At 31.1% G+C, this 22,842-nt stretch overlaps 13 protein-coding genes across 13 annotated transcripts in view; 6 read left to right on the top strand and 7 right to left on the bottom strand.

Annotated features, from left to right (window-relative positions):
- Window positions 1-117: 117 nt before the first annotated feature.
- NAEGRDRAFT_33544 (uncharacterized protein) lies at window positions 118-2,841 on the top strand (the record flags this gene model as incomplete). Its single annotated transcript, XM_002677342.1, has 1 exon — window positions 118-2,841. A coding segment is annotated over one exon (2,724 nt), but the record flags the coding sequence as incomplete, so codon positions are not given.
- Window positions 2,842-4,840: 1,999 nt separating this feature from the next.
- NAEGRDRAFT_67359 (uncharacterized protein) lies at window positions 4,841-5,524 on the bottom strand (the record flags this gene model as incomplete). Its single annotated transcript, XM_002677248.1, has 1 exon — window positions 4,841-5,524. The coding sequence occupies one exon, from the start codon at window positions 5,522-5,524 to the stop codon at window positions 4,841-4,843; it is 684 nt and encodes a 227-aa protein (XP_002677294.1).
- Window positions 5,525-5,789: 265 nt separating this feature from the next.
- Window positions 5,790-6,518, top strand: NAEGRDRAFT_79679 (RpsQ domain-containing protein; the record flags this gene model as incomplete). Its single annotated transcript, XM_002677341.1, has 2 exons — window positions 5,790-5,947; window positions 6,110-6,518. 2 exons carry the CDS (start codon window positions 5,790-5,792, stop codon window positions 6,360-6,362), a joined length of 411 nt encoding a protein of 136 aa, XP_002677387.1. The 3' UTR covers window positions 6,363-6,518.
- Window positions 6,519-6,667: 149 nt separating this feature from the next.
- Window positions 6,668-7,710, bottom strand: NAEGRDRAFT_67357 (uncharacterized protein; the record flags this gene model as incomplete). The annotated part of the gene is made up of 3 exons (XM_002677247.1): window positions 6,668-6,801; window positions 6,847-7,188; window positions 7,230-7,710. The coding sequence occupies 3 exons, from the start codon at window positions 7,708-7,710 to the stop codon at window positions 6,668-6,670; spliced, it is 957 nt and encodes a 318-aa protein (XP_002677293.1).
- Window positions 7,711-10,664: 2,954 nt separating this feature from the next.
- NAEGRDRAFT_427 (uncharacterized protein) lies at window positions 10,665-10,862 on the bottom strand (the record flags this gene model as incomplete). Its single annotated transcript, XM_002677246.1, has 1 exon — window positions 10,665-10,862. A coding segment is annotated over one exon (198 nt), but the record flags the coding sequence as incomplete, so codon positions are not given.
- A 674-nt stretch (window positions 10,863-11,536) lies between these two features.
- On the top strand, window positions 11,537-12,014 carry NAEGRDRAFT_33528 (uncharacterized protein; the record flags this gene model as incomplete). The annotated part of the gene is made up of 2 exons (XM_002677340.1): window positions 11,537-11,882; window positions 11,962-12,014. 2 exons carry the CDS (start codon window positions 11,537-11,539, stop codon window positions 12,012-12,014), a joined length of 399 nt encoding a protein of 132 aa, XP_002677386.1.
- Window positions 12,015-12,091: 77 nt separating this feature from the next.
- Window positions 12,092-13,418, top strand: AM50 (uncharacterized protein; the record flags this gene model as incomplete). The annotated part of the gene is made up of 3 exons (XM_002677339.1): window positions 12,092-13,036; window positions 13,087-13,223; window positions 13,277-13,418. 3 exons carry the CDS (start codon window positions 12,092-12,094, stop codon window positions 13,416-13,418), a joined length of 1,224 nt encoding a protein of 407 aa, XP_002677385.1.
- A 247-nt stretch (window positions 13,419-13,665) lies between these two features.
- Window positions 13,666-16,011, bottom strand: NAEGRDRAFT_67353 (uncharacterized protein; the record flags this gene model as incomplete). Its single annotated transcript, XM_002677245.1, has 1 exon — window positions 13,666-16,011. One exon carries the CDS (start codon window positions 16,009-16,011, stop codon window positions 13,666-13,668), a length of 2,346 nt encoding a protein of 781 aa, XP_002677291.1.
- A 227-nt stretch (window positions 16,012-16,238) lies between these two features.
- Window positions 16,239-18,824, top strand: NAEGRDRAFT_36616 (uncharacterized protein). Its single transcript, XM_002677338.1, has one exon. The coding sequence runs from the start codon at window positions 16,305-16,307 to the stop codon at window positions 18,585-18,587; it is 2,283 nt and encodes a 760-aa protein (XP_002677384.1). The 5' UTR covers window positions 16,239-16,304; the 3' UTR covers window positions 18,588-18,824.
- NAEGRDRAFT_33566 (uncharacterized protein) lies at window positions 18,821-19,730 on the bottom strand (the record flags this gene model as incomplete). The annotated part of the gene is made up of 3 exons (XM_002677244.1): window positions 18,821-19,139; window positions 19,209-19,357; window positions 19,479-19,730. 3 exons carry the CDS (start codon window positions 19,728-19,730, stop codon window positions 18,821-18,823), a joined length of 720 nt encoding a protein of 239 aa, XP_002677290.1.
- A 247-nt stretch (window positions 19,731-19,977) lies between these two features.
- On the top strand, window positions 19,978-21,687 carry NAEGRDRAFT_48935 (uncharacterized protein; the record flags this gene model as incomplete). Its single annotated transcript, XM_002677337.1, has 1 exon — window positions 19,978-21,687. The coding sequence occupies one exon, from the start codon at window positions 19,978-19,980 to the stop codon at window positions 21,685-21,687; it is 1,710 nt and encodes a 569-aa protein (XP_002677383.1).
- A 24-nt stretch (window positions 21,688-21,711) lies between these two features.
- Window positions 21,712-22,140, bottom strand: NAEGRDRAFT_60608 (uncharacterized protein; the record flags this gene model as incomplete). Its single annotated transcript, XM_002677243.1, has 1 exon — window positions 21,712-22,140. The coding sequence occupies one exon, from the start codon at window positions 22,138-22,140 to the stop codon at window positions 21,712-21,714; it is 429 nt and encodes a 142-aa protein (XP_002677289.1).
- Window positions 22,141-22,448: 308 nt separating this feature from the next.
- Window positions 22,449-22,842, bottom strand: part of NAEGRDRAFT_67348 (uncharacterized protein) — a gene marked incomplete at both ends in the record, with an annotated part of 1,346 nt that continues 952 nt past the window's right edge. Inside the window, one exon of the mRNA XM_002677242.1 lies at window positions 22,449-22,714. Within this exon, the coding sequence (XP_002677288.1) occupies window positions 22,449-22,714 (266 nt within the window). The remainder of the gene's footprint in view (window positions 22,715-22,842) is intronic.

Here is a 22,842-nt window from a genome sequence, read left to right as displayed (position 1 = left end):
CGGAAAGGGCTCTGGCCAATGAATTTGATATTGATGAGGCTGTTCAAAGAGCACCTGAAGAGATAACAGAAAGTAAGTACATTATCAAAATAGCTTATATTTACATGACAAGTTTTTGAAACTGATATAAACATTGGTTTGACCGAGAAGGAAGCTAGGAGAAGATTGGATATACTCGGTCCAAACGAATTAAAAGAAGAGGAAGAAGAATCTTTATTTTCTAAATTTATTGAAAAATTCAAGGAACCAATGATTTTACTCTTGTTGGGAAGTGCTGCAATTAGTCTTCTTTTAGGACAATATGATGATGCTATTTCTATTTCTTTGGCAGTATTCATTGTATGTACAGTGGCGTTTATCCAAGAATGGAGAAGTGATAAAGCTTTGGATTCATTAAAAGAACTTACAACACACAAAGCTACAGTGATTAGAGATGGTAATCCTCAAGTTATTTCTGCTTCGGATATTGTTCCTGGTGATGTTGTGGTATTTTCATCTGGTGATCGAATTCCTGCAGATGTTAGACTTGTTGAAATTTCGAGATTGGGAGTTGATGAAAGTGTTTTTACAGGAGAAGTTAATCCTGCAAGCAAAACAATTGAAAGAGCTGATCTTCCTTTCCATCAATCTGAAGAATCATCCAGTAATCCATTCCCTAAATCTACACATGTTTCTGATTGTAAAAATATTGCCTTTATGGGTACTTTGGTATCTGTTGGTAATGGTAAAGGTGTAGTTGTTTCAACTGGACAAAAGACTGAAATTGGTAAAATTTCAGATTTATTGAAATCAATTGAGGAAAAGAATACACCTCTTCAAGATGCTATGGATGATTTATCTCAAAAGATTTCCTACTTATCTTTTGGAGTTATTGGAGTTATATTCTTAATTGGTGGTTTAACTGGTAAGCCATGGTTGGAAATGTTCCAAATGGGTATTAGTTTGGCTGTAGCTGCTATTCCAGAAGGTTTACCTATTGTAGTTACTGTCACTCTTGCTATGGGTGTTATTAGAATGTCTAAAAAGAAGGCTATTGTTAGAAAATTACCATCGGTTGAATCTTTGGGTGCTTGTAATGTTGTTTGTGTCGACAAAACTGGTACCTTAACAAAGAATGAAATGACCTTGGTCAAGGCTTTCACTCTTGCTGAACAAGATGCTGTGATTAATGTTACTGGTCTTGGTTATCAAGCATACGAAGGTTCTTTCCATAAGGCCTCTATTTCTTCTCTTAAGAATAGATATGATCATAATTTGGGAGAAGCTATCAAACCAACTGAAGTTTCTCATCTTCATACCTTACTTAAAGTTGGTGTTGTTTGTAATAACGCCTCAGTTGATTTTGCTACTTCCAAGATTGTTGGTCAACCAACTGAAGCTGCTCTCATCACTGCTGCTCAAAAAGGTGGATTGGATGTTGCTGATATTAGATCTAAACATAAGAGAGTTGAAGAAATACCTTTCAGTTCTGAACATAAGTGGATGGCTGTCAAGAGTAAGAATATTGAAACAGGAAAGGAAATGTACTATGTTAAGGGTGCTATTGAAAACATTTTAGGAAATTGTACTCATTATTGTATCGGAACAGAAAATCAAAAGAAACCACTGAACGATCAATTGAGAAGAGAAATTGAAAATACATCTTCACTCTTTGCTGAAAGTGCTCTCAGAGTTATGGCTTTGTGTGTTGGTGACAAACCAAGTTCTGAACTTACATTTGTTGGTGTTGTTGGTATTTATGACCCTCCAAGACCAGGTGTTAAGGAAGCTGTCTCTGCATTATATAAGGGTGGTGTTAAAGTTGTCATGATTACTGGTGACTCTATGAAAACAGCTGTTGCCATTGCTAAGGAGCTTAATATTGTTCCTGAAGATGGTGATGAAAAGGAATATGCTTTGTCTGTTGAAGATTTATCTACTTCAGACTTTGAGGATAAGATTTATAAGGCAAGAGTTTTCTATAGAATGGCTCCTGTTCACAAGATGAAGATTGTCAGCGCTTACCAAAAGGCTGAATACGTTGTTGCCATGACTGGAGATGGTATTAATGATGCTCCAGCTCTCAAAATGGCTAACATTGGTATTGCTATGGGTAAATCTGGTACAGATGTCAGTAAGGAAGCTTCAGAAATGATTTTAGCAGATGATAACTTCCCAACTATTCTTTCTGCAATTGAAGAAGGCAAGGGTATTTTCAGAAATATTAAGAGCTTCTTGAGATATCAACTTACCACCTCAGTTAGTTGCATGTTTATCATTATTTTCTGCACATTTATGGGTTATCCTTTACCATTGAATCCAATGCAAATTTTATTTATTAATATTATCATGGATGGTCCACCAGCTCAATCACTTGGTGTTGAACCAGTTGATGAAGATGTAATGAATCAACCACCTAGAGATACTAAAAAGCCAATTACCTCTGGTAAGATTGTCATGTCTGTTGCCCTTTCTGCCCTTATTATGGTTATTGGTACATTATACGTTTTTATTCGTGAAATGGCACATGATGGAGTTGTCACAGCACACACAACATCAATTACATTTACTACTTTTGTTTTCTTCCAAATTTTCAATGCATTCAATTGTAGATCTGAAAAGAAATCAGTTTTCCAAGTTGGTTGGTTGACAAATATTCCACTTGCCCTTTCTGTTGGAGGCTGTTTGTTAGGTCAATTATCCATGTTATATGTTCCAGTAATGAGAGGTATTTTTGAAACAGAACCTTTGAGTTTATCTGAGTTACTTTATGTTACTCTTGTTTCTTCTAGTGTTTGGTTAATTGAAGAAGTTATCAAATTTTTTGAAAGAAGAGTTGAATCAAAGTATCAATACAATTAAATAAATATGTTGTCAAGTGTCCGTATATTGTGCTGATATTGAGGTTGTAAACCTTACTTGTTATTCCTTCTCTTCAATTTATTTTTAACTTTAAAAAAAATTTCATACATTCATTTCCACCTTCATCACGTTACGTGGATTCTTTTTTGTTGTTGTAATTTGCATTGTGTTCAGTGAATAACAACAATAATTTCTTGTACAATAGTTGTAAAGTGATCTTATATGATCATAACCCGAGCGAGTAGTAATTAACCAATTTTAAAATTTAGCATGTCTTCCGCCACTTCAAACAAAGTTTCATTTGAACACCTTTGGAAGGAATTTGTATATAAATCTGTAAATCTTATTTTGAATAATCGTATTAACTTCCCTGTAGTGAAATACGAGAAGGACAAAGCATCATGGGTACGTTTTCCAAATAATTAATTCTTCTTCTAATGCAACAACAGTTTCAAATTAAACTTCAAGAAACAGAAGGTGTAAATTCGTTATTGGAGAGACTTTTCAAGAGTTTTTCAGGAAATACAAATAATAATAATTCTAATCCAAATCAACCAAAAAACATTTATATTGATATTTATGCGGAAGAGACTGGATCTTCTAAAAAACATTTATTGGAAAGATGGTGTATTGAAGTAACTGATAAATCAAAGGAAAGTCCTCTTTCAGACAAACAACAAGAAGATTTAAATTATCATCTCCGTTCTGCATATAGGAAATCTATTGTTTTAATAAGATCCCTCTTCTCATACATTTTATTATTACCATCATACTCTGTATTTCAAAAATTACAAAAACATAGAACTGGATTGGGTTATACCCTTAATTTTACTATTTCCCCAACTGAAACCTCTCCAAATGAGACAAGTAAGTTTTGAAAGTTTTGAAATTCTTACCTTAACTATTTAGCATATTTGAGAACTGTTGATTTTTCATCAATAGAAGCCACATCCCTTTGTAAAATGAAAATTAGTGTAAAATATAGAAAACAAAAGCTTTCCGAGTTATTGACAACAAATGAACATTCAGTCCTTACAGAAAGTCAAATAGATAAGGATTACTTCTCTGATACTCGTGATCAAGAAGATAAAAGAAAGAGAACTCAATCTATTGCGCATATGCATGTTAATTTCAACGATCAGAAAACTGAACCTTCCTCTTTAAAGGAGAAGGTTCCACCTTTGGAATTTGATAGAAAGAGAACAATGAGTATGCCACCAAAAAAGAATACTCCAATTATTCAAAATCCAGAGGATATTGATGGACCAACTATTAACACTGCAACAAGTAGCTCATTGAGTAAACCAATGAATATTCCACTCACTTTTGAAAGACAAAAACCAAAATTCCTTCCAACTGAAACACCTCCTTTCTCAAATCCAATGTTGGGAGCATCACCTGCTACCGGAACTTCTATTCCTAGACAAAATAGTGGTGCAAATTTGAATCTTGCTTATCAATCTTCAGTTTCTCCACCATTTGGAAGCTTTGGAGAAATTAAATTTTCTCCAATGGGATCATATCATCCACCATCTATGTTATCAGAATCATTGAAACAATCACCTGGATCTTTGAATAACTTTGAAAGAATTGATACTATTCCTTCCCTATTCACTGGAAATGGATTCCAAGATATGCCTCGTTCATTGGATAAGCATAAAGTTATTGATTTTATGCCAAATTTATTGGAAGGACTGGATTCCAGTGATGATGAAGATGAAGACCATCAAGAAAGTATAATTGATGATGATTTCCCTTTCATTGGTTCAGTTGATGATATGACAATGCTTCAAGAAAGTGATGGCTTTGATGATGAAGAAGTTGTTGGTACATTGTTAAACAGCTTAAATAGAGCTCCTAAACGTCTTTCTGAATCTAAACCTATCTCAATAGATGAACTTCATAAGCAGTTCGACGACCTTAGAAAGTATTTAGATGGCATTAATCAAAACTAATGTAAATTAAATTTTATGTACAATTTCAAATTTATCAAATCTAATTAAACCTTTAAGATTGAACTTTCCTTATCTTTAATTTGATCTTCTAATTCAATTGTTCTTTCTTCTTCCAAATCTGACATTTTCTTTTTTCTCTTTAATAAAAGTAATTCAGCTCTCAATTCACGAATTTCATCTTTCAATTTCTTTGCTTCATACTTATTTTCATGATATCTGAAAGTATCCTTTTGTGACATTGCTCCAAGTGATGTAGCTTTTGTAAATGGATTATGATCGAGTGTTCTAGATCTTCCTCTTCCAACAATAACATCAACAAATGGATTAAGTCCACCAACAGTGTTAATACCACTACTACCAGTACCACTACTTGAAATAGATGAATCATCCCTTATAACAGTGTTTGAAGTTGAAATATTATTATTACTTGTCAAATCATGTTGAATATATTTTGGAAAGCCAATGACAAGTTTAATTGAATCTAAATCTAGTTCTTCTTCCAAAGTATTGTATGATTCTTTTTGTAGGAGTAAAAGATCATGTTCCAATCTATTTAGATTTTCAAATTCAACTTTTAATATTTCAACCTTTTGTTCATTCGGAATATTTGGATCGAATCGAATATTTTCTATTTGTCTTCTCTTCTCATAGATGTCACTATATTTACCATCAATATAGTGGCTAGATGAGAGATCAGAGGTTTTCGATGGCAAGATGTGGCTGCTCATTGTTGAGATGTTTTTTTGATATTTGTTCGAAACTATTTTAATCAGAAGGACTAATTTAGACGAAATGAAAAAATTTACCAAAGATGTCCTCAAGTGTGTTGACCTTCAACACATGGTAAATCCATTCCACTTGTCCAAAATACCAACTTGCCAATAATATTCATTATGAAAATTCATCCCTTTCTTTCGTAGGTTTAATTTATTGGCCAATAAATTTAAATAAAATTTTTAAAAATAAAAAAACCTCAAAAATTGATTGGAAAAAATGCGTCACTTAATAAACCTCGCCAACATTAGTAGTAGTACAAGACTTGTCGGTACCGTCGCTTCAAAGAAGATGGAAAAGACTGGTGTCTTGTTGGTCCCTAGATATCACTGGAATACAAAATATGGTGTTATGATCCGTAAACATAAAAAGATATTGTAAGTAGAGAAAATGTTTGAAACGCGGAAATTAATTTTGTTGTTCAACATTTTGTTTTTTATGGAATGTTTTAATGTTGTTGAATTATTTTGTGTGGTATCTTTATATCAATTAATTTAATACGGAATTGTTTGGAATTTGTTTTATTTATTGGAAAATAGCTATCATGATGAAACTAATGAAACCGATGTTGGTGATATTATTCAAATTATGCATAATGGACAAAAGATTAGTAAGAACAAATCATTCGTTTATGACAATATGATTGTTAAGAACGTCGTTGCTAGTGGATTGAAACAACAAGCACTCGATGCTGAACAAGCACAAAAACTGCTGTTACAAATTGAACAACAACTTCTCACTGAAAATCCAGTTAAGGTTAAGATTAACCAAGAAAGATCCTCATCTGAATAATCCCAATAATTTTGTGTGTAGAATAATAATAATGAAATTTTTATATAACTTTCCAAACAATTTTAGTAATTGAATTGGTTCCACAATTCATTTGTAGAATCAAATCATTCCTCTTTCCTTTACGCTTATTTTCAATAAATTCCAATGCTGGTTATTAAAGAGTAAATGTGATTATTGTAAAAAATAACTTACCATTAAAGGAAGTAGTGTTTGCTCCAAAGTGATGGAAAGATTTCAAAGTTGGTTCCAAGGTTGATTCTTCAAGTTCTTTAAAAGATTCATTTGAAATTAATACTAAGTAAATTTCACATACCTTTCTTTACAGTATTCAACTTTTCTTCAGTAATACCCAAACAAAGATGAGCACATTTAGAATTATTCCATGCTGAAGCAATATCAGATTCTGAATTTTCACTGGCAACAACTGTTTCAGATTTAACTGAAGAAAGAGAATTAAACACTAGAATTCAAAACATTCACTTACCTAGAATGTACTTGGAGATTTTAACATCTTTTGGATTATTAGAAACCACAACAACAGTTGTATCCTTATTTCCATTATTTGTAACAATCAAAGCTCTTGACTTCTTTGGAAGAGTATCCTTAACTAAATTGAATGAGGAAATATTCATTCCACAAAGTGAAACCATTTTGATATTCTTCTTACTTTCATCCAAATGAACCATCAAGTCATCAATTACCTTATCCTTATTTGTGGTATCAACAATAATGGTATCAATATCTTGAATGTTAAGTTTGGTAATTTCAAATAATTGATCAATTAAACCTTTGATATTTTCAATGGTTCTTTCCTTTTTCAAAGTCACTTTTCAATTTTAAGAATTAGAAACAAATTTTAAAACTTACAAAAGTCAACCAACATGAAATCATCAGGAATAGCTCCAAAAATCAATCTTCTCAACCATGTAAAAACAATAAGCTTTGTCATTACAACAACTCTCATATAAATAACCAATCCAATCATTGATGTTACAATAATGGCATAATTCAATTCAGTAAAAGTAAAGAATGAACGTAATTTAGCATGAACCATTTCAACACTTTGTTCAGCAGACAACTTGTCAGAATTTACCATATTGATCACCTTTCCAGAGTAGGAACTAGTTAAATTATATGCACTATTACCAAAATGTTGCAAATAATCAATTCTTTCTTTTTCTGTTTTAAAATTAACTGCTAAAAATCCAACAAAACTACTCAAGGCAACAATTGGAATGATCATGTAGAGGAGAATGGAAATGGTTGGGATAAAATAAAAGAATCCTCTCTTTCCGATATTAGATCTTGTTCTCTCGATAAAATCTTCGTCACTGATGTTTTGAGCCATTTTTTTTGTAAGTGATCCAATGATATTAATTTTGATGATTTATTGATGATTGGTGTGGAATAATATATTGGAGTTCAACCTGATCAGAATTTTACGAGGACAATTTGTTAACAGGGTGGACTATTTCTTGGTAAAATATTTGTAATTGTATGGTTGTTTAACTCTGTCAATATCATACCATTGTCCATTGTGTTCCACACTCATGTTATTAAAATTGAATTTGAAAAAGCCAATTTCACATTCTTTTCCAGAAAGGGTTGACCGATTTCTGTATTGTTTTTCAATTTCAATGATCATTTCTTTATCGAATAGTTGTTGCTTCATTCCATTCGTATACCAATACCAATTGATTTTAATCTTCTTTTTCGTTAGAGGTGAGGAAATATCTGTGTATGCATCTTCTAAGAAGTTTCTGAGTTAGTGTTAATATCAAGGGAAATGTATTGGAAACTTACTTGTCAGAGGGATGGAATGATCCGATAGATTGCCTTCCTGGTTCAATTGTTATCCATTCAATACGTGATGGAAGAGATGAGATTTGTTGGTCTGGTGTTGGTTTGATAATTTTCTGGATATCATTCAAAGCAAATTCAAAAAATGGTTTCTTTTTCAATATTTTCTGCTCTTGTAAATAATTAATCTTTTTTTCAATTTTTCTGTTAAAGATATGTAATCCAAAAAATTGTGAAGAGAAATCAACTTGTGCATAATCATGATCTCTTGGTGGATTTGAAATTTCTTTCTCAGTCTTTTTCAAATCACTTCCTGTTCCTCTAATTCTTGTGAAAATTCTAGTGTGGTCATCACAGTATTTATAAGCAGATCTAATTAATAGAATTCTGGCTAAACCACTGACAGATTTAATATTACTTCTGGGGAAAGAAAATACACTACTAACAAGTGAGTGTCTAGCTATTTTACTGGGATTATAGCCTGCGACACCAATACGAAATCCTACATGAAATAGCATTAATTTCTTAATTTCATTACTTACCTCTCAGAGCATACTTGACTAATCTTGTTTCGTAGGACAATGATTGTCTATCTGGATCGACTAGATTACACCGAGTCAATAAGGCCTTTCTAGTTCTTGGCAAGCAATAAACTTCATGACCATCAAAGCCAATAGAACAAGATGCCAAATCAAATCCTATAAGTATCTCAGCAGGGCTTTTGTATAAACGCAAAATGATTTGAATAGAACGAATTGGATGATTCATACGAAAGGTTATTGCATGTTCTGTTCTAATGATCATAATATCTTCAGGATCATCATATTTATGAACTGGACCACTTTCCAAATATTCTCTGGTAGGACGCCATGCTCTATAACTTCCTTTTTCCTCAATGGACACTGATTTGATATCACAATATTTGTTTGGAGAAAGATCTTTCAGGTTTTTCTTGAAGAGGTTATAGAGATATTCAATTTTTTGTTCTGCTTGTTCTGGTGTAAGATCATACAAGAATATATCAATATCAGAATCTTTCCACATAGATGCCCCTGTAAAATATTTGGCTAATCTTTCATCAACCAAAGATGTTTTCTTAGAGTTTTTTTCTCTTTGAGAATAGTAAGGCTGATAACCATCATATTCAATGGTACTAGCATCACTATCTGTGTCAGAAAAATATTCATTATCGCTGTTCATCACCACATCTTCCTCTTTTTCCAAAATTTGATCTCCATCATCAATATCCCAAGAAATGATTTTCTGTTTAGAATCATTCTTTTTAGTTACAGATCCAGCTAGATAATGTGAAACCTTCAAGAGAGTTGCCAACACAGATCCACCTAATAACAGTTAACCACATTGGAATAAATTTAAAAACCTACCTGCAATGAATACATTGGCCCAATCCATGTTCCTAAACATTCCATAAGTAAAAGCATTAAATTGAGTATAAAATTCCTCCTTTGTTTCACATAACTCTGGAACTTTTGGTGGTTGAAGCCGATTTTTTGGTGTACACAAGTCAGATTTCTCCACCTTTTATAGAGTTAACCACAATCGAATATAAAATTAAAAACCTACTGGATTTTCAAAGTCAAAAATTAGACCAATATCTTTTGGAACTTCTTCCTTAATCTTGAAAGAATTTCTTAAATTACCATCCTTTCCAAAAACGTTAAGTAACAATAAATAAGGATCATTTAAAACAGGGTTCTCTCTATCAGTTGCAAACATTCCTCTCAAAATATCCTCCTCTTTCTTAATTTCTAAATTCTCTTTACCATACAACTCCATAGGAAAACGGATTGGATTAAAATATTCTAAAAACGAATCCAATTTGAATAATTTAGCTTCCTTATACAATTGTTTCTTTTTAAAATCTTCAGGTGGAATGTTTGCATTTCCAGTTTCAATATAATGGAAAAATACTGAGAATACAGTTGGATCTCTATCTATAAAGATGACCTTCTCACCAGATAATGCAATCTTTTTTACCATTGGAATAAAGAGAGAATTGCTATGTTTCAAAATCTTTTCAATATTGACTTTGAATAGAACTCCTCTAACATTAAATGTCACATCAAACATTTTCAGAGCCTTTTCCTTCTCAATAATTTCTTCCTTCTCCTTTTGTAATTGTTTTTCAGTTTCAATAAAGTAATTATCTAAATTTTGCTTTTGTTGAATAGTAAGCTTGGAGAATTCTTGTATCCAATCTTCATCTTGCTTTTCTTGATCATCAAACATTTTGTTGTTTGGAGGAATATCAACTACACCACTATCAACCATAGTGGAATCTTCTGTTTTCTCTTCTTGACTATCCTCAGTCTTTTCGCCAATCATGATACGAATAGAATCACTCAATTTTGCTGTACCAAAAAACTCAGATTCATCTAAAAGATGTCTCAGTTTAGTCAAATATTTGTTTCCCTCCCAAATACCAATATGTGTTGTGGAACCTTTAAAAGAATTAGTAATCTCGGAAATTATTAGAAACTTACCAGTTCTCAAATGCTCTAAAATTAACTGAAAGTAATCAGGGTTTCGATCAGCAAACAATATATTACCATTATCATCTGTATCAATTTTAAACTCTGAATTTAACATTACTTTTAACATGTTATCTCTCTTCATAATTGTGGAACGTGTGGTAGTAAAGATCTTCCCTCCAACATTCAATTTAATTAAATTCTCTGCATCTTGTGAGTTTATAATTTCCTCCAATGTTGGATCTGATAAAGTTTCCACTTCTTTATCAGTGGAAGGCTTTAAAAAATCAGCTAAAATCTCCAACTCTTTCTTTCTTGTGAGATGATCTTCCTTCTCCTTGTTGAATTGAACCAATTTAGTCATTCTATAGGTTTCCAACTCTTCATAGGCTAATTGATGGGGACAAAGTTGGTCATTTACTCTAAGTGTTGTTTCTTCATCATCATTAGCTATCATTGGATCTTCATTGGCTCGTTTACGTTTTTCCATTTTTTTTCGAACTAATCCTGGCTTTGTTTTACAATGATTTCAATTAATTGTTTGGCTTGAACTTCAACCATCACATTTAAATAATTGTTCAATCAATACTATTTTGTTACTATTAATTGATTATTAACTTTAATAAATTAAAATGAAAAAAATTGGAATTAGTAATGGTAGGGGTGTTTTATCATCTCTCCGATCACCATCAAAAGGTTAGTAATCTATAATCTTCCATAACTGTCGACTTAATAAAAACCACACACACAAATTTCTTCATTTGAAATCACATCATGATGACAATCTTTTCTCGGAATGAATCTCATCAAGCCTTTCAATCTTTAATTCATCATCAAAAAAATACAAGTCTTTCATACTTTCATACTTCATCATCATACAAAATGAGTAGTTCGGGAGAGAAGCCTGGAGTATCAGCCGATCATCTTGCTGTTAATCCAAGTGAAACATTGTTTGCCAAGTTTGCTCGTGGTGAATTGGCTTGTGCTAAAGTTTATGAGGACGATAAGACTCTTGCTTTCAAGGATATTAATCCACAAGCCCCTGCTCACTATTTGATCATTTCCAAGGTTTTGCAAGTTGGTAATGTTCATTCTACTACTGAAAGTGATGCCCCTGCTTTGGGACACTTGTTGTTTGTTGCTGGTCAAGTTGCCAAGCAAGAAGATTTGTTGGATGGTTATCGTTTGGTTATTAACAGTGGTATTCATGGACAACAATCTATTAACTGTAAGTAGAAGTGATTATTGTTTTGTGGATTGTTCTTACTCTTAATTTTATCAATTTAATGAATTTATATGAAAATCAGATCTCCATATTCACATGATTGGTGGTAGACAACTCAAATGGCCTCCAGGATAATTGTACAATATTGTTTGCTATGTGTAGATATTATAATAAATAATAATTAAATTATTATTTGATTAAATTGTAAAAAAATGTCATCATCAAATGTGGATGATATTGTCATTCAATTTGAAAAATGTTTTGTTTTTAATAGAAAATTTGAAGGAAGAGCCGAAGAGGATGATTATTTGAAAATTATTGGATATTTTCCACCAAACAAACCACTCAACGACAAGATGATTAGTGTTGGTGTTGTGGAAGCATTGACACACTTTTCAAAAACATTTGGATCGGAAACAGTTTGTGATTCGCTATTTACTGATAATTCAAAATTTGTATTTATTGAACCTGAACCAGGTTATTGGATGGCATTATTTGTTAAACACACATATCAGGGCGTTACAGCTTTGAGTACAACTGGTCCAATTCAAGATTTTTCTGTTTATAATGACGGAAATTTACCCTATTTATTATTAAAATCTAAATTACAAGATGCCTATAGAACATTTAGAATATTTCATGGTGAAATGGATAATATTGTGAATACAAATGGTATTGAATCTTTGAGAGCAACTATGGACTTGTTTTTGGAAAATTACTGGAAGAATGCAAGTTTCAATAATTGGAATATTTTTGATATTCTTGGAGGAGTTCATTATCTTCCAATTTTACCAAATGATTTTCTCAGTATTCAATCATTTATCAATCAAGTTGTTTCAAAATTCAGTTCATTTAAATCTAAAGCTAAAATACCAAATTCATCGAGCAGGGATGAAGTAATTAGAGGATGTTTATTTATTTTTGATTCATATTTAGTTTATAATGGAATTTCTCAAGAGGAGAGTAGAATTATTTCACAATATCTTTCCAATATTATTGATGAGAGAGTCAAGTATAATTCTCAGAATGCAAATACTACCTCTGGTATTTTCATAACTGGTCCAGAGGATATTCAATCTTCAGTTACACGATTCAGTGCACCAAAAGTATTTATTAATGGTGATTTAACAGAAGGATCAAATGTTATTATTTACAAGGTAAGAATATTTCATAATACAAGTACAAAATATTAACTTATGATATTTAGATGAATAGACTTCAATTAGTTTTATTCGTGGATCCAACAGTTTGCTCAAATTTAACATTTTACACGAGTTTGAGAGATTATTTGAATGAGGATATTAACAATCTTTACAAGACACTATCTGATTATATTTTCAAAAAGTAAGTTTAAACAATTGTGATAATTTTGTTGATTACATACTTCTTTAAAATAGTGGTGATAGTGTTTTGAAATATATTTTCTTTAATGGTTCGAGTTTGGCTCTTAAAACAAGTCTCAACATGCAAACACCATCATTGGCACTTAAGGAAACTCTTCAAAATTTGTGTACCATACGTTCCCAATTGAAAGTGTAAGTATATTATTGTCTTTAATGTTGAATTGAAACAATTTCCTTAATAGTAATCAGGCAAAAGAAATTATTCTGAAAAACAAGAAAGAAGGTTGGGTTGCCTTAAAGTCTGTTGCTGAAAAAGAACTATTTTTTATTATTGAGCAAAAGAACTATACCTTAACTGATGTACAGCAACAAATTGAGAAAGCGAGTGTACTTTTCAATTCCAGTAAATAATTTATTTTCCTCTCTAATCTTAATTTTCTTCTTTAACAACACTGACAATCATAATCATCATTGTCAAAATTAAAGAAATCCTGAACTAGAGAAACATGTTCGTGGTGATTATCGTGATGATGGAGGGAAGTATGGCAAGATTGAATGAACTCACAGAATGAATGGTTAAGAAGAGGAGATGAAAGTGGAAGATTTGATAATTGTCTTGAAATGTTCGCAATTATTGAAATGGATAGATTATTGTTACTTTCAACCATGGTATTTTCGAAATATTCCTTAATGACTGGTGTAGAGTTAATTTCTATCAGAAATTGTAGAACTTGTGCAATAGGTTGATCTTGTAAATTAATGATAACATTCGATAACTGTAAAAATTGGTTGGCTACCTCAACATCACATTCCATTGATGAAAACTCAACAACAGTTGATATACACTTCACCATAGTTGGATTTTCTAAAATGTCAGTCAGTGTTATTACCTTTTTGACAATCAAGTTTTTGCAAATCTCAATAGCTTCCTTCTTAATGAAATATTCTGTGTTCTGGTTGGCTGTCTCAAATATTTTGATTAAAAATTGAATAGTCATTGGTGATTTCTTTGAATTAACCATAAATAGTATCATTGAATAGAGAGCTTTGAAGGTCATGAGTACAACAAAGTGTTCCTTGTCAACAAGCTTTTGGTCAATTAATTTAAGGAGATCTGATTGCTTTTCACAACAATAATTTGCAATCTTTAAGAATGAAGGATGATTATTGCTCTCAATAAATATAAATCTTAAAAAATCAATTACTGAATCACGTATTTCCCAATTCATATCCAAACATCTATCAGATACAATGGCAAATGTTTGCTCTTCATCCAAACATACAAGTGGAATAATCTTGCTAACTACGGTGAATGTCTTTGGTACCAGTGTGTTGTGAAAAAGAAACCATAAATAATTAGAATGCTCAGTATCAAGTTGAATATTTGAGTGGTAGGACCAACTATACAGTAACTCAAATACTTTAGAGCAAAGGGGATTATTAATGTGATCGTACAATCTAGCAGTTTCAATAATGGTATTCTGTAGAGCCATTTTTTCAAATAGATTTGAGATGGATTTATCATTAATGAATCTAGTGAGACATTTGGTTATGCCTAAAATAAATTTTCCCTTTTGTTTCATGCTCATAAAGGTAAAGTTGGTGAAAGAGTTTGTTTCTGGATTAATTAGAGATTTCCACATATTGATTAGTATTGACATGAGTGGAATAATCTTGTCTGCAAGCTTAATAAATAAAATTTCTTTGGAAAAGTTGGAAATAATTTTGATACCAATTTCTTGGAATCCATTATCATTTGATAAAAGGCATAGTTGAATAATTTCAATTGTATGTCCAATAGAATCACATGGACCTGATAACTTTAGCAATGAATTTGAATTCTCAACACTTGAGTGATTAGAAAGGTAAATTAAAATGTCGTATAGCCTTTCTACAACTCTCAAATCATGTGTCTCAGAAATAGAATCATCCTGAATCAAAATTTCAATCAGTTTTGTTTGTAGCAGAACCTCTTGAAGAATGGTTGTACTCAAAGGCCTCATCATTGTAAAATCAAATGTATTATTATGGTCATTAAAACTCAGAGTTACTAATTGAAGAATAAATTCCAAATATTCTAAAATATTTTCCTTCTTAAAAGGTTCCAATAAATCTAAAATCTTTCTGATTAGAAAATCCCCCTTTCCATTCTGATACCAATACTGCGAAACTAATAGTAAACACTGTATACATGCCTGTCTTAAATATATATTTTCACTCTTAATATTATGTTTAAAAATCGTCTCAAAGCAATCAATCTCATTCGTGAACCAATTCATTGAACTGTTGTGGCAATCAAGGAATGTACAAAGAGAATTGAATATTGAAGTTTTCAAAAAATCAACATCATCTAAATTCATTGTAAAATCCATAGAAGATTCATTAATTCTCAACATTTCAATCATGTAATTCTTAAATAAATTATTTTCAATCTTTTCATTGGTCGGCAATGTCCAATAATGTTCATTGAATAATCCTTCATTTCTATAAAACATTCCCAATGTAATAATCATACATCTTTTCATACATAGAATAGGTGATGACTCTTCACTCTTATTTAAAACAAATAAAGTATTATAAATTGCATATAATCCAGCCTTTGAAATGAATAGATGACTACTATTAGCTTGACAAACTTGATTGAAAATATTCTTATCGAGGAATGATAAAAACTGATCATATCTAGATCTTTCAAAACACTCTTCAACTTGACCATTCCGAAGAAAATGATCCAAATTAACCTTTAGAGTTTCTTCTACTAAATCTAAACAAGTAATTGTTTGCGACATTTTTTCTTTTCAATTAAATTGAAGGTGTAGTAGTAACTTAGCTAATGAACCACTCAATCAGCTGTAATAGTCATGTATAATATATTGTAATACACTTTTTAATTTAATATATTTAATATTAATATTAATAATTACACTGAAAAACACGTAAGCAAAACCTCCTCTTAGAAAGAGCCACACAGCATATTGTGATGAAGTAAAACATTTTTGCAATCAAAAAAATGTTCACGAAAAGCATCGGGGCTAAATCATTGCTGCCCTTCATCGCTTTGATTTTAGGCTTATTTATTTTGATGAATAGCCTTTCTATTATTGATCATGTGAATGCCCAACAATCAAAACCTATTAGAAAAGATGCTGATCAACCAAAGAGTAAATTTTCAGAAACTACAGCCGTCTCGGCAGAAGATGTTAAACATAACACTGATGCAACAAAGATTAGAAACAAAGGAAAATGTAAACTTGATGTTGGTATCACATGGAGATCCAATGTAGATAGTTCCGTCTATCAAACACCGATCATTACAAATTTGATGAATGTAAAATCAAATCAACATGGAGACAAGAAATTTGTTGTTGTACCAACATTTGTTCGCTACATTCAAGTTTTAAATGGTGATAGTGGAGCTGAACACAAGGAAGGTAACAGCCATTGGCCTTATGCTCATAGCCAACTTGCCTCTCACTCTTCAATTGTTCTTCACGATATTGATGGTGATAATATCAAAGATATTGTTGTTACCACAGCAAATGGTGAAATTTTGTTTTTCAATTGGAAAGGTGAATTACTCAGTGATAAGACATTTGCAGTTCCAGGATTAATGGTAGATAAATTCTGGTATAAGGGTTTGGAAAATGAAAAATTTGATGTATCTATTTCTCTCTCACAAAAGGAATCTGAAAAGCATGCTGAGGTTGCTAAGAATAAGCCAAAGGATGCTCCTAAAGAAACACCAAAAGAAAATCCAAGAACTCGTTCCAAGCAAAAGAGAAAATTACTTCAAGTTGCAAAGGCTCCAACTTCAACAGAAGGATCATTGAGCTCAGAAGCAAGAGCATCTCTTTCATTAGTTCAACAAAAAGTTCACACTCCTCAATCTTTGAGACCTTTCATTGGAGAAAAAATTGAATCAGTAGAACACAAACATTTCTCTCATCACACTACTGTTAAAAAAGATGGAAAGGAATTTATTACTGTAGATGCTCACATCTTATCTACACCAGTTATTGCTGATATTGATAATGATGGAAAGGAAGAATTGATCGCATCAGTTTCATATTTCTATGATAGAGAATATTATCATCAAAATATGTTTGAGCTTGACGTTGATATTGATATGGACAAATATGTAGCAGGTGGCATTGCTGTTTATGATTTATCTACAAGAAAAATTAAATGGCATGCTCACCTTGATATGACAACAGATAATGTTAAACAAAAGGCTTATATCTATGGTAATCCAACTGTTGCCGATATTGATGGTGATGGATCATTGGATGTTATTGTTGGTACTGGATTGGGATGGATTTATGCCTATAACAATCAAGGAAAATTATTGGATGGATTCCCAGTTTTGATGGGTGAAATTCAAGGACAAGTTATTGCTGAAGATATCAATCAAGATGGATATATTGAAATTTGTGCTGTTGATTTTAACTCTAACCTTGTTTGTTTCGATGGTAAGGGTAAGGAAATTTGGTCTCAAAGACTTTCAGGATCAGCTGCTCAAGCTCCAACTGTTGGTGATGTTGATGGTGATGGTAAATTGGATTTGGTTGTTGGTACATCAACTGGACATATTTGGGCTGTTTCAGGTGAAACTGGTAAAGTTTTACCACACTTCCCGGTTAAGACTGGCTCATCAATTTACAGTCCTGCACTCCTTATTGATTTGTCAAATGGAACAAGATCTGATAATTCTCTCGATATTGTTTTGCCTTCATTTGATGGATATTTGTATATTGTTAATGGTAAGAGTGGTTGCGTTGATAAGGTTGATATTGGAGAAAAATCATACAGTCAAGTTCTTGCTGATGATTTAACTGGAAATGGAAAACTTGATCTCCTTGTCAGTACTATGAACGGTAATCTTATCTGTTTGTCTACTGAATCACCATACCACCCACTTAAAACAACTGCTTACCAAATGCAATTCGAGAATGGATTCAAGTATAGAAACGGATTGTATGGTATTTATATCAAAAACAGAGAATATAAGGATATTGTTGGATCCAAATTTGCCATTGAATTCGAAATTATTGATAACAGAAAGAATTCCAAAGATCATCTTCCAATTACCTATGATGTTCGTGTTGTTCTTGGTGCCTCTAAAGTTCTTTTCGAACAAAAGTACACTCAACCAGGTTCATACAGAGTTGAATTGACTTCTCCTGAAGACAGATTGCATAACACTATGGTTTCTGTTGAAATGAGAAACGAATTTAGTCAATTATACACTGACCATATCACATTGAGCTTTAACATTTCATTCTTCTCCTTCTTCAAATGGATGGTTGTTTTACCTTTTATTGCAACTGTTTGCGCTATTCTTTATTCATTAAGATCTGATAACTAATATATTTTACATATTTACAGAATTTCAATATTTTACACTAATCCTCCTTTTTGTTTGGTTGTTCTTGATTTTGATTTTGAACAACACGTTTAACAAGGTTAAGAATCCAGCTAGAAAATTGAATTGCTGTAGCGAAGATTTTAAATGGTTTCAGATTTTCACTTTCAACTTCACTTGCTGATGGTGGTTTGCTTACCATTGCTAAAACAATAAACTAAAAAATTATTAAATATTCAATAATTAAATTTCAATAAACTTACAATTGGGAAAATCATGGCCCAAACACCTGAAGATAAAAAGAATGGGAAATAATTTGATATTAAGGCATTTGGCGCACCAAAAGCAAGCATATAACCCCATCTTTCTTCGAAATACTTAATTCTCTTCTTCAATGAATATCCCTTATAAGACCATACATATTCAAATGCATAAAATGCATAAAGCCAACTATATAAAACAAAACCTGCCACAGTTCCAACCATTGGAATTAAGGAGAGTAATGAGGCTTGAGTTACAAATACCAAGAAAATAATAGGCCTATAAATAAGGTCACTAATTTTCTTAATAATATTACTAATAATATTCAAAATTGAGAATTTCATTTAAATTTCAAATAATTACCTTCTAAAATCCAAACTATTCGTATTTGTATTCGAGTTGGCAGCTCTTGTGTGAAGTGAGAGTTTTTTAGCAACATGTTCTGCAATTCCATCATACCACGAAGCAGAAAGAATAAAACTGATAGTATAAAGAGGCCAAATCCAAAATAACTATTAATCCGAAATAAATCATCCACCACAACTACCTAATATTACAACAACATACATTCTTCAAACTAGCAAATAAAACTCCAAGTATAATAGAAATATAATCATAAGAACCTCCCGATACATCCATACTATTATCATTATTTATATTATTCAGAGCACCCGAAGAAGAACTTGCAGAATCAAACAATGGAGCAGCAATATAATCGAAAAATATAATACTTCCAACAAATAAAAATCCATTCAAAATAAAACATTGCACAAATAGTGGTTTCAAAGTCTTTGACTTTGCAAAAATTTCAATCGCAAATGGAAAATTCATTCCATCACGAAGACCCTTCGTCAAGTTGGCAAACATTGCCGAGAGATTTGGCATTTTTTTATTATTATTAAATTAAAAAACGTGAAAAGATTACCGCCAAAATTATAAGAACAACTTACAATGAATCATCACGGTCTCGATTCAATTTTAGAATTCAAAAATGGTACAAATTCTCATACTAACCGAATAGAGAAAATTAAGCAAAAACTCATTTAAATTCAAATGGTGCTGAAATATTTTTACAACATTTCTTACAAACTTGGGTGTTACCAAAATTTTAGTTGTTTCAAAGTAAAAAAAAATGCAACAACAGGATAATAGAATGTCACTTTGTAGAAAATTATTCAATCGTTCCATTGATTTTAGGGATCAGTCAAAGAAAAATCCTCATAATTATTATGCATCTGATGCATTTCATTACAAGGAAATACTTTCCGAATCAATGATTCAATCCCAATTATATTCATATAATTATAATTATCATTTGAAAGATAAGGATAATATTGTATTTGCAGAGAAATTCTTTACAACTAATTATAAGAAAGTTTATAATGATGATGGTAATTTATTTCATAACATTAGTCTTGATACGAAATCAACTGGAAAAAAGAAAAAGAATAGTGAGGAAATATTGGATGATAAGATTTGTGATGTGATGGTTATTTCAAATCCATCAAGTTCTTATTGGAATCAAACCATTTGCCTTACAAAATCAAATTATCTCTATCATTTTAATAGTGAGAATAGTCAGGTAATTAAAGAGGATAATATGCCTCTGTATTTATATTTGGGGTCTCAAAAGTCGGAATATTCCTCAGTTGGTTTAACGAAAATTAGAATTAATCATCATTATGAATCAATTTATTTTGTTTCAAATTTAAAAGATAGAAGTGCTATTGAAATAACTGTGTTGAATTTTAAGAAGAATTCACATTCATTCGGATTAAAAACAAAGTTTCTTCTAAAGAGGAATGTATTCGGCCGACAGTTATCAACAGTTTCTTTACAAAGTTCAATGATGTTTCTTGGATATGAGAATGATGAAATCAAGATTTATAATCTAGATCAATTTATTCAAAATTTTACAACATTATTGGCAAGTGATATTGATCTTGTTCAAGATTATTATGGAATGAAAAAGAGAATACCAATAACTCTTGATATTGATCCGAATTCTCTTCCATTAATGACGATTGACACCTCAATACCAATAAGCTATCCATTATTGGCATTTTCTTCAGCAAAACCAAAGTGTTACAAAAATTATACATCTAGTAATGGAATTATTCAATTGAATACTAATGGATTTTGTAAAGTAATATTGAAATCTGATTTCATTTACTTTGATGTTTCAATACCAGGTGCAATTACAACACTTCAAAAACTCAAAGAAAATAACAAACTAAGATATGAGCTCTGGGCAATCAATCAAAAGAAAACAGAAAACAACAGGCTATGTAAAATTAATGATCCACACGATTTGATCATGTTCAATGAAAAACTAACAGGTGTAGCCGTGAGCCCAGAATTAATGGTAGACAGATATGAAAGAATTATTTTCATTCATCCTAATTTTATCAGAAATATTTCGGTTAATAAGAGATCTAACGAATTGGTATTGAATTATGAAATCAATATTATGAGTTTAGTCTCAAGAAATAGAAATAATCCAAGTACAGAAAGACCTAAGAGAGCTGCTAAAAGAGTTGATTCATATTTCATAACAGAATTATTAGCATTCGATTATGATAGTGAAACAGACTTGATGTGTGGATTACTATCCAATGGAGATATATTTCTGATAAGAAATAGTAGTGGCGATATCATTTCCAAATTTAATATTGCTGACTCTATACCAAAGAAAGTATTTAAGCAAATTTGGAATGAAACGCCATCCTTTGAAATAACTCTATTTCTTTGTATGGACAAAATAATATTAGAATATCAATTAGAAAATTCCAAAGTATTTGCTCTATGTTTTAAATTAGAAATGACCAATAATCGAGAATAAATTATTCCATTTCTTCTAAGAAAATTAAAATTTATGTTTCGTTGAATAATCTTTTGGTGAAATAACCAAACCTCTTCCTTTTTTAGCTCCTCTATACACAGTTTCAATAATATCAATCATTTCTTGTTTGTCAGTTATTGCCCAATTAATTTTGTTATTATCACCAGTTCCTAAATCTATCATAATATGCTTATTTCTAAAGAAAAACATCACCGAACAGGCATCATATAATTCATACATTTTGTTAAAATCTGGTACTTTAGTAATATCCACTAAATAAATAATACACATATTCTTTACTTTTTCCGCAATTTTACTCAAAGTTTCATCCATTTCCATACAAGTTGCATCCCAGTCATGTCCAAACCGTATCACAATAATTCTATCCTCCTCTGTTACTATTGCCTGATCAACAGCCCATCCAGAATTCAAGTGTGGAAGTAAATAAGCCATTATAAAGATGATGAATTGTATACTTTAAAAAATCCGATCAAAAATTTGTATTTGTGTTTATGATGAAATATTAAAGTCTGTCACACAGCCTTTGTTTTCTGATTGAATTTTTTTTTTAAAATAACGAAATTTAAAATCTTCAAGCCTTTTCAGTACATGTTCAAAATCATCCGTTTCTGGATTTTGTAATCCACACCAAACAATAGATTCCAGAAATAGTTGGTTTATAGTTAATAAACATTAAACTTTCCATAGTTAAATAAAGGTTCATTAAATATATTTAATTGTTTTTATTTTACAATTATAATTTAAAAAATAAATTTAATATCATTTAAAGGTAATCTGTCATTTCCAATTAATTTAATAAAGAATATGAAATGTTCATGAATTGGATTATAATCATCTCTATAAGTATGAATAATAAAATGATTTCTTTGAGATGAAATTCCAACTTGTTCAACCAAATCATTAAAGTTAAATTCACCAGTCAAATCAGTTCCATCCAACTTTCTAATAAATCCAAATCCTTTAGTTTTTGGATTAAATTCCTTTGTAATATAAATGTCATAATCACCTGAATGAAAATTTTCAAGAAATTGATCTTCAATTACTGAACTTCCATGAACCAAAAAATCACTTGTTTGAAATGATTGACAGAAATATCCATTTGATATTTTAATAATATCTGAAAACCTCGAATGA

Source organism: Naegleria gruberi, assembly GCF_000004985.1.
Source record: "Naegleria gruberi genomic scaffold NAEGRscaffold_23, whole genome shotgun sequence".
Classification (NCBI taxonomy): Eukaryota; Heterolobosea; class Eutetramitea; order Acrasida; family Naegleriidae; genus Naegleria; species Naegleria gruberi.
The sequence above is the reverse complement of the archived record's forward strand: the minus strand, read 5'-3'. Positions and strand labels throughout refer to the sequence as shown.